The sequence below is a fragment of the Musca domestica genome, unplaced genomic scaffold (assembly GCF_030504385.1).
Source record: "Musca domestica strain aabys unplaced genomic scaffold, Musca_domestica.polishedcontigs.V.1.1 1, whole genome shotgun sequence".
NCBI classification, from domain to species: domain Eukaryota; kingdom Metazoa; phylum Arthropoda; class Insecta; order Diptera; family Muscidae; genus Musca; species Musca domestica.
Genome location: NW_026712114.1, coordinates 1,505,654 through 1,517,260, shown reverse-complemented (window position 1 = coordinate 1,517,260; position 11,607 = coordinate 1,505,654). Strand labels below are relative to the sequence as shown.

At 32.2% G+C, this 11,607-nt stretch overlaps 1 protein-coding gene across 1 annotated transcript; it reads right to left on the bottom strand.

The window, feature by feature from the left end:
- Positions 1 to 7,444: 7,444 nt before the first annotated feature.
- On the bottom strand, positions 7,445 to 8,175 carry LOC131801260 (complement inhibitor CirpT3-like). The gene is made up of 3 exons (XM_059119749.1): positions 7,962 to 8,175; positions 7,778 to 7,898; positions 7,445 to 7,716 (listed from the first exon to the last, which is right to left on the bottom strand). Exons 1-3 carry the CDS (start codon positions 8,044 to 8,046, stop codon positions 7,581 to 7,583), a joined length of 342 nt encoding a protein of 113 aa, XP_058975732.1. The 5' UTR covers positions 8,047 to 8,175; the 3' UTR covers positions 7,445 to 7,580.
- Positions 8,176 to 11,607: the final 3,432 nt, after the last annotated feature.

Sequence of the window (11,607 nt, the reverse complement as noted above, 5' to 3'; positions counted from 1 at the left end):
CGGACATCGCTATATCGACATAGAATTTTTTGCTGATCAAGAATATATGTACTTTGTGGGGCTAAAATGTATATTTCGAGTTGTTACAAACGGTATGACAAACTGAATATACCATCCCTACTATGGTGGAGGGTATAACAAATTTATGACTCGTCCGCAGTCTTGTTACTAGTTAGCGAGCCAACGGCCACCCGATTGCCATACTTACCCGACTACTGTCAAATCGGCAGTCACCAAAGAACACAAAACCAAAACCTAAGACTGACCACCCTCTGGGCCGACAACATCCGAATACCGAAGATTCGGCGGTAATATCCCGATTGCCATTACTATTAGATCACCATATGAAATTGTAATTTTGTATTAAAATCACTCCCTGGATAAAGAGAAATGGTGAAAGGTATGATGGGTCCTTATGGAGACCTTGGATACAGCAGAGCTTACCTCAGCCGACGAGAAAACCACGTAACAATTTCCTACTGTTCTTATTTTTATACTTATTGGTAGTGTCTGTTCATAGCCTAACCAAAATCTTCAAGCTGTGCATTTTCCATTTAATTGATATAGATTGGATACCAGCTCTTTATTTCCACTCCATTTCTTAGCCATTTACATTTTTCATTTTTTTATTTCTTTCCATGTAATTTTCGGGACAAATAACCTCCCTGAAACAACATTCAGGATAATTAGCCGTTGGGTTTTTATAATTTCCTAAATAGCAAGGTGGCGATGTGCCCAGAGAACCACAGCTAAAAAATTAGCAATGTTTACACATTTGAAAATCAATTAAAATCTCACAAATAGCTTACGTGTGAACAGTGCCGCTGCCGTCTGCTGCAGAACACATTACATGCATGCATTGTCCTTTGGGATAACCATCTTCACTAGGTGATAAGATCAATCCTTCATAAACACATTTGCCGGGGTGATCTAAATTATATGGAGACAATTTGTAATTATTATTATTATTATTATTATTATTATTATTATTATTATTATTATTATTATTATTATTATTATTATTATTATATTATTATTATTATTATTATTATTATTATTATTATTATTATTATTATTATTATTATTATTATTATTATTATTATTATTATTATTATTATTATTATTATTATTTATTATTATTATTATTATTATTATTATTTTTATTATTATTATTATCATTATTATTATTATTATTATTATTATTATTATTATTATTATTATTATTATTATTATTATTATTAGTATTAGTATTATTATTATTATTATTATTATTATTATTATTATTATTATTATTATTATTATTATTATTATTATATTATTATTATTATTTTTATTTTTATTATTATTATTATTATTTATTTTATTATTTTATTATTTATTATTATTATTATTATTATTATTATTATTATTATTATTATATTATTATTATTATTATTATTATTATTATTATTATTATTATTATTATTATTATTATTATTATTATATTATTATTATTATTATTATTATTATTATTATTATATTATTATTATTTTATTATTATTATTATTATTATTATTATTATTATTATTATTTTTATTTTTATTATTATTACTATTATATTATTATTTTATTATTGTTATTGTTATTATTATTATTATTATTATTATTATTATTATTATTATTATTATTATTATTATTATTATTATTATTATTGTTATTGTTATTATTATTATTATTATTATTATTATTATTATTATTATTATTATTATTATTTTTTTTTTTATTATTATTATTATTATTATTACTAGCTGGCCCGGTCCGCGTTGCCGGCCCGTAATTTTAGTCTTTAATGCTTATTATATCCCCCACCTTGGAAAGGAGGGTATATTAACTTTTTCATTCCGTTTGTAACATCCCTAAATGTTCGTCATAGACTCCGTCTGTATGTCTGTTTATTTAAATTACGATACAGCCCATATTATTTGACGTAGAGCTTCAAAATTTAGCAGAACAATTTGTACTGTGTATAGGATGGTTAGCATAGCATAATATTTCACAAATCTAGCTCATAAAGGTGAACAAATTTTAATATAAATATTGATTCGACTAAATAGAAATAAATAACTATGGAAGGAGGGCAAAATAGTTTCTGAATAGTCAAAGTTAATTACGCTTTTACACCCATTACCATAGCACCTCAAATTGCGCATTAGAGTCCCCAAAAAGTCTATGTTCTTGTTCATAGTAAAATTCAATGACGATTAAACAATACCCGCGTTGTTGTCCGCCAATCGGTAAACATCACTATAGATCGGCGGGCCTGGGGACTATATGGGGACTGTACCAAAATATTTACGTATGTTGACATTTTTCTGTAAGACGGTTCTCAACTCACAAAGTAGCCTAAATACAGCAAATAATGGCCAAATCAGTTGAAAAACGTGGCCAAGACCACGGTCACAGCTGAAATCAGGGATACATTTATATAAGGGTTATACCAAAACGTGGCCCAACCAATATTCTCTTGGGGGTTACAAATTCAATAGAAAACAAAATTTTCTTTTCTGACCACCAATTAGATGTGAAAGTGGACTTGGAGATACTCCATTGTGGGGACTTTATTTAAATAAATTCCTGTGTGGCAATTATCTGTATGATGGTTCCCTACCCCAGGGTAGCATAAATACAATTTTTAGCCAAATCAATTAATGAATATGGTCAAGACCAAAATGGGCCCTACTCTGAAAATTTCAAACTTTATGCGAAGAGGTTTTCTACCTCCTTAGAAACAAATATGCCAAATAATGTCCAAAATATTAAAAAAGTGACCAAGACACCAAAAAAACTTAAATCATACGATGGTTATATAAATATGGAATCGGGTTGTACCCTTATCCGTGAGTTATGATCGATATCATGACCTGCAAAAGCGATTAAAGGTATCTCGAATGTTTGGGAAGAATTTCTGCAAGGATAGAAATTCTTTTCTTACTAAGAGTCCCATTCGCTCTACTATTTTCCACCCTTTATATTTGGTATTTTCTGATTGTACATTGGACGGATTATTGTGACAGGAAAGAAGTAGTTCCACGCTTTGAAATGAGCCCCATTAGGGTTTTTCGGTAATTTTCGTTTGTTCAAATGTGTTCGCATCTTCCAGCTGAACCACGATGTCGGCCCTGGAGTTGAAAGGTAGATGTCAGTTAACATCGTATTTCCCACTTATTTAATTTTTTGGTGAAAATTTGTATATAGTGAAAAATTATTCTTTATTTTGTTCACAAAAAATTTACTGAATTCAATTAGATAATACAAATTGAAAAAAAAAGTGACAAAAGAAGAATAACACATTGAAAAAATCTTCAACTTGTTCGCTGATTTTTTACAGAAAATGTTTAAAGATCCTTATATAGTTTGTCAATAGAATGTACTTCTATTTTAAAATTCGATTCCATTAAATTATTTCGACATCATCTATTCCGTTTCGCCACCACAAAATTCGGTACTACACTTCCATGTAACTCGCCATCAATTTCATTTCTCAAGAAATCAAGTCAATTAAATAAATTGGTATTAATATTTGAATTCAAAAAAAAAAAAAAAATAAATAAATAAATAAAAATAAAAAAACACTACAAATGTACATTAGAAAAAAGTAAGTCAAAATGGAAAAAAATTATGCAAAATAAAACATTACTATTGTACATTTCAAAAGTCAAATGAAATGTTAATATAACACATTTTTACGCGATTTTTTTGGATATTATCCTTTTCGGAGAGGAGACAATTCCGAATTTGTATGAATCGTTAAAATTAGTCCAGCGGTTCTTAAGTTATAAGCGTAGTAACTAACACAACTTTCTTTTATATATATAGATTATTATTTTTATTATTATTATTAATATTATTATTATTATTATTATTATTATTATTATTATTATTATTATTTTTATTATTATTATTATTATTATTATTATTATTATTATTATTATTATTATTATTATTATTATTATTATTATTATTATTATTATTATTATTATTATTATTATTATTATTATTATTATTATTATTAATTATATTATTTTTAATTTTATCATTATAATTTTTATGTTTTATTATCTTTTCTTTTGGCTTTTATTCAAAAAAATATTCTTACCGGGATCTGTTATTTTCCCCTGCATTAATGCAGCAAAATCTCGACAATAAATAGTTACAAAGACGATAAAACCAAAGAATTTCATGTTTAAATGTAAACAGCTGCAAATCAACTAATTTGTTGAATTCGAAATCAATTGATTTACTAGACGTTTTTATAATCTTGGAAATGCAGTGATTATCCACAAATGCCGCATGCAATGGAACAAACGTATGTTATTATTTAGAAAAGAATACAGCGGAATTCCAATAATTCTCAATCGCAAGGGAATACCCAGCATCCATTAATGAGAAGAGGTTTTCCATTTAATTTGATATATATTGGGAAAAGCAGGTTGGAGTAAAAAAAATCCCAAGATTTTTTTTTTTTTTTTTTTTTTTTTTTTTTTTTTTTTTTTGACAGGAACTTCTTTACTAAGGTTGGACTTCAGGTTTCTCAGATTCTTTGAAAAGACAAGAAAAAACTAATTCCACGATTTAAACAAATAAATACGATATTTTTTTCCCTTGAAACAAAGTATATAGCCGGAAAATCTTAAATATGGTCTTTAAAAATGCACTTATTTTGGCCTGACTCCAAAATAAACTGACGGTCGTGGAGTCCAGTACATAATTTTTGTCAAAATCCTTTTTTTTTCAAAACCCAATTTATGACCGATTTCAATCGATCCAAAATTTGTTTAAAAAATATGTTTTATACCCTCCAGCATGGTATGAAGGGTATATTAACTTTATCGTTCCGTTTGTAACACCTCGAAATAAATATTTTAGACCCCTCAAAGTATATATATTCTTCAGCGTAAAATTCTATGACGATTTAGCGATGTCCGTCTAACTGTCCGTCTGTGGAAATCACTCTAGCTTCCGAACGAAATTAAGTAGATTGATAAAATTTTACTCATATGTATATTATGTCTGCAGGACTTTTGATATTGAAAATGGGCCATATAGGTCCAAGTTTTGGTATAGCCCCCATATAACGGTACCTCCATATTTTCCGTATTTTGATTATTTTAGCGACATTATTAATAACATTTGTTTTAAATTTGGTATTTGAAGTTCGAAATGGATAATGCAGTCTAAGATAGAAATTTTTCTGTATAGGTCCACGTCTTCATATAGACCCCATATAACGGCATCTCCCGATATTCGGTACTTTGATGATTTTAGCAAATTGTTTCAAATTTAATACTTGAAGTTCGTAATGGGTACTACAGCCTATGACAGAAAATTGTATGTGCAGGTCCACGGCTTTTTATAGCCCCCATACAACTGCACCTTCCTCTATTCGGTATTTTGATGATTTTAGCGACATTAATTGTTTCAAATTTAGTAGTTGAAGTTCGTAATGGATACTACAGCCTAAGTCAGAAAATTGTCTGTGTAGGTCCACCTCTTCATATAGCCCCCATATAACGGTACCTCCGATATTCGGTATTTTGATGATTTTAGCAACATTATTGCCCAGAATAGTTTCAAGTTTAATTCTTGAATTTCGTAATGAATACTACAGCCTATGAATGAAAATTGTATGTGCAGGTCCACGTCTTCGTATAGCCCCCATATAACGGTACCCCCCGATATTCGGTATTTTGATGATTTAAGCAGCATTATTTACGCAATTGTTTCAAAATTAATATTTCAAGTTTGTAATAGAAACTACGGCTTTAGACAAAAAATGGGCCATGTTGGTCCACGCCTTCGTCTAGCCCCCATATAACGGTACCTTCCTCTATTCTATATTGTGATGATTTTAGCGACATTATTCCCCGGAATTGTTTCAAATTTGGTATTTGAAGTTCGTAATGGATACTGCAGCCTAAGGCAGAAAATTATCTGTGTAGCTCTACATTTTGGTATAGCCCCCATATAATAGTACCTCACTAATGGCTTATGGCCAAAATTGCCTATGCATGTCCATGTCGACGTTTAGACCCTAATATGAGGGCTGCATTTGATATTTTTAAGATTTTAACAAAATTTTAAACGGATTTTTTTTTTTTTTGACAATTGCAAAATTCGTTCCAAATGTTGGAGGGTATTCAAAGGCCTAACGTACAGCTTTTTTACTTGTATTTTTTTCTTTTTGACAGGGACTTCTTGAATGAGGTCAGACTCACGATTCTGTAAAAGCACAGTAGCTTCTTGAAAGAAAGTATTTGGCCGGAAAATCTTAAATAGGGTCTTTAAAAAATCCACTCAGGAGACTTGACTCCAAAAAAATTGACGGTAGTCGAGTCCAGTAAATACTTTTGGTCAATTTTTTTTCAAAACCCAATCGGGACGGGCTTCAAAAATTCCCTCCAAAATTTGTTTGAAAAATTCTGTTTTTTTTTTTTTGGAATCACCCATATTTCCGCCTAGGGTTTATATCACTTCATACGTCTAAAAAATACCTCATCAAAATAACGGTTGTGGACCCTAGGTCTCTTTGAACGAAATCCGTATCAGGACAGTTGGAGTCAATCTACGACGATCTGTACATCCGTCTGACAGGCTGATGCGCACGCTCCAAACATTCTACATCGAAACTATTATCAAACTTAGATAGATGGGCAATCGGCCCCAGCTCCTTCTGGTACCTCCTCCACAAAAGGTCAAGATTTTCACAGTAAAAATTTACCTCAAGGACAAGAAAGAATGCGAAATGGGCATTCAAATATTTCCAAGTGTCACACATCTCACTATTTTTATTAGGAAAGGATGTGGTGTGAAGGTGGGATACACTGGTTCAATTCTTTTGGTACCTCTCCTCACAAAGGACTTCAATTTTTGAAAGACCAAAACGCTGATAAGATTTCTCACAGATAAGATGATAGATAAAATACCCGATTATTCGACCCGAAAGTTCGAATATAAAGTCCTGTTCTACAAAACTAAATGTACAAAATGGGTAACATTTGAAAGCTTATGGATATACCTACCCATATGATGGGTCATATGATGAGATTTTCACCGGTTCCGGAGCAATGGACGGATTTTGTATCCAAATTTTCGGGTCGAATAACCAGCTAGCCAGGTATTTTCCCCCACGAAAAATTACTTTTCCGTAATCAGGTTAGAAATATATACCTCTGATACAAATTTTAAGTCAATCCGAGTAAAGCCTCTAAACGCAACTTAAGCTTGATTTTCTATATGGAAAAAATTGTTGATATAGTCCAAATCTGGCACTTTGTAATATTTTTATCAGTTCAATATCAGACACAAATGGACAATATTGTCCCACTCCTTCGTAACCACCCCTCAAAATAAATATAAATAAATGGACATTGGCAGAAGGTATACATCTGTCGGCAAAACCGATTGATACTTAACGACTTGTTGTCATCTAATTTTGTAAAAAAAAAATTAGCCTTTAATTATTTCCATTTTCAAGATTGCGTATCTCAAATCAAATCAAAAATTCCATATCCGACCATTTCTCGTTTCCAAGTATTGGTATTTTAAAATAATTCATTTTCATGTTCGTCTACATTGTCGGGACAAATGATTTCCTTTTCACAGCACTGGGGATACTGAGCATCGGGGTACATGTAATCACCCATAACACAGGGTGGCTGTGCTCCTTGCGATCCACAACTAAAATATGATTTTTTTATTAAGAACTATAAAAATACAAGAAATGATAAATATTTCTTACGTATGAATTCTGCCGCTACCATCAGCACCAAAGCACAAGACACGAAGACATCTGCCCTCGGGATAACCACTTTCGCCGGGTGACAAAATCAAATCCTTATAAACACACTTGCCAGGGTGCTCTAAATAATGAATATACAATTAATTGTCATTATTTTACTAATTATAATTGCAAATATTTCTACCCGGATCTCCCATCTTGGCAACCATGACAGCAGCAAAACTGCCGCATAAAATCGAAATAATCACAACCAAACCAAATAATTTCATGTTTGAACGTAAAATGCTAGAACTCAACTATTCAATATTTGAAACCAAAATTTATTTATTTGCTAAACATTTTCTTCATTATCTCCGATTAACAAATTTATGATTGCCCACAAAGGCCAAATAAAATGGAACAAGTGCGATTATTAAACAAGTGTAGCCGATCAATGGTTCGACGGTGACAAACTTATTATACCCTACAGTAAATAAAAACCTACAAGTTGGATGTACTGAAATATAATAAAATTTTTCCCAAGGCAATATTCTAAACATATGTAACCCTAGGAAGCTCGGAAATGCTATGGTTGGGCGAGGCCAAAAATCCAATTATAAAGAATTTTCAAAATTTATTTTTTTTTATATATTTATGCGATATCAATGTAAAGGTCAGAGGTGATTTTTTTTTTGTTAATGTGATTTAGTCAGCAACAAAAATATTACGGTTGAATGGAAATTATGTTTTTTTTTTTTAAGTAATATACCATTGCTGTCGATTAAAATTATTCAAAAATCATCCAAAACCATCCAAATCATCCAAAGTCAAACGCTATAATTATACCCTACACCACAAGGTGGTCAGGGTATTATTTCTTTGTGCATTTTTTTTTTTTTTTTTGTAACAGGCAAAAGGAAACTAGATAGACCCACAGTTCCTTTTTATGATCTGCATAGAATCACATTATGTCCGTCCGTCTGTCCATTCATATTTGTACACAAAGTGCAGTTCGCATTTATTACCCGATCCAGATGAAAATTTGCACAAATCATTTGTTTGGTCCAAGGACGATCTCTATTGAAATTGGAGATAATCAGTAAAACAATTAGAAATAGCTCCCATATATATCTTCCTCCGATTTGCATTTTATTGTACACCAAACGTGTAATATCAGCCCGAATAGTATGGAATTTAGCACATACAACCAAATTAGGCCTGAAAGTACGTATGCCAAATTTGATCGAAATCGGTTCAGATATAGCTATAGCTCCCATATATATTGTTCATCCGATTTGTTATTTTAGTCCTCCGCAGACGTAATATTCACTCTGTAACAACAATATTTGGGGAAATATATCAAATACAGCTCAGAAATACATTTGCTAAATTTTACCGAGATCGGTACGGATTTGGATATAGCTCCCATATATAACTTCGTCCGATTTACTTTTTATTGTGAAACAAACGTCTAATATTTGCCAAATGGGATAAAATTTGGCACCTACGACCGAATTGAGTCTAGAAGCTAGTATGTCAAATTTGGTGAAGATATAGCTATAGCTCCCATACATTTAGCTAATCCGATCTGTTATATTTGTTACCCGCAGCCGTAATATGCACTCCGTAACAACGATATTCAGGGAAATATATGAAATACAGCTTAGAAATATATTTGCCAAATTATATCAAGATTGGTTCAGATTTCGATATAGCTCCCATATATATCAAGTGGGCAATACAAGTCCGAATTTAAAAGATACAAATGCTTCGGAATATTTAGTCTTTTGAACTTTAAATTATAATTATAATCGTAGCGTGTATGATTGAATTCTCCCATAAAAACTTTTAATTGTTATGTGGAGCTCTACTAAATTAGCAAAGTGGTGTAGGGTACCATAAAGTCGGCCCCGCCCGACTTTAAGACTTTCTTTACTGGTTTTTACATTTGTTTTTAAATTTTATTGAAAATATTGGAAATAGAATAAACGACCAACGAAACCGTCACACTCTGCCCGAATGTTGCTCTGTGGTATTTTGGTCCATTCCCAGCGAAGCGCTTGCTTGAGGTGATCGACACTTTGGTACTTTTTAGTGCCAACCTTGCTTTCCAAAATACTCCAGGAACAATAGTCTAACGGATTGGTATCCGGAGATTTTGGTGACCATTGTTGGCTGGAAATGAAGCGAGAAACCTCATTTTGTAACCATTGTTGGGTTGCGGTGCTGAGTCCCGTTGGAATGTCCAGGGTCTGCGGTCAAAATGTTTTCGTGCCCAAGGCTTTAATACACTCTTCAGAATATTTTCGCGATAATATTCGGCATTTATTCTGATGGCACCTTTGATTAATATGAGCGGTGAGCGACCATCGGCTGTTATGGCTTCCCACACTCACCATCGCCGGCACTTGAGTTCTGCTGACCAACCGAAGGTGTACATTTTCAGCTGACCTTATTTTCAAGTAATCACGATCATTTTGTTCGTTTACAAACTGCTGGACAACGAATGTTTTCTCAACGGAGAAACCCAAATTCGGCAGTTTACCACTTTCGGTCAAGCGAAGCAACTATTTAGCGCTTTTGAGCCTATTTTCTTTATGTTGCTGTGTCGGTTCTTCCACTTTTTGGAATTTCCATGGCTTTATCCCTAGCTCATTTTTCAATATTTGCCGAATGGAATATGGATTACTGCGATAATTTCAGTTCACAAACCATTTTTCGGCCACTGCGACGCGTGTTTCGATCAATTCGCTTCTTTACTTTTCGAACTATTTCAGCTGATGTTGCTGTCTTCTTACGTCCACTTCCTTGACGTCGGGCTACGCTACCAGTATCACGGTAACGAGCGATGGTACGAGACACAAAAGATTAATTCACATTTAAATGCTGAAGTGCTCTAACGATAGCCACTTGAGGTTTTCCAGACAAATATAATGAAATCACATTATCACCCTTGAATTCCATCACGAATAACTTTTTTTCTGGAAAGTGCTCACAAAAATGCTTTTGTTCGCTTGTAAACAATATAATTAGCTATCACTGGAATAATTTTAACAGCTGTCGGACGAGTGGCTTAGATATGACAGCAGTCTGAAGTTGGTTGCAGTTTCTTGATCTTACCCTGTAAGTATTGCGACGTGTCAGGTTTGGTCTATATTAACTTTTTCCTTCACTTTATATGAGATATGCGATTATTTTTTAGAACATGTTAAAATGTGCTTGATGTACCAGATATAGTCGACCGAAGTATTCAGTTTTCATACTGCATCTAATACAGACGAAAATATTCGTGAGATAAAAATATTGACGATTTCATATCCATCCCACATTTGAGAGACATAATTAGATATAGCAAGTTGTAAACACTCGCTGATTTGTTTCGTAAGTTATTACAGATAAAAGTATTGACAATTGTTACCCTTTGTGGTTGAGGTACCAGAAGGGTTTCACAGATATATACTACCTTTACAACACATATTTTCTTAGCCAAAATATTTGTATGTGTAAAATTTGAAAAGAGTTAGATGCTTGTTTCGCTTTCTTTGAGCGTTTTGTTTTGTCTTGAACCTTATATGGGGGAGGTACCAGAAAAAATGGTCCGATCTCTACCTTCTTAATAAGAGATCTTGTGCTGATGGAAATATTGAGTTGTGCTACGTCTGAGTGGAATCGGATGTTATTTTCGCGTTGTATGAGCTTCATGGTCATTCAAAATGTTGACCCTTTGTGGGGATGTACCAAAAGGAGTGAGCCGATATATTCCCTTTTTATACCCTACACCACATAGTGGTAAGGGTATTATGTCTTTGTGCATTTGTTTGTAACATGGAGAAGGAAACGAGATAGACCCA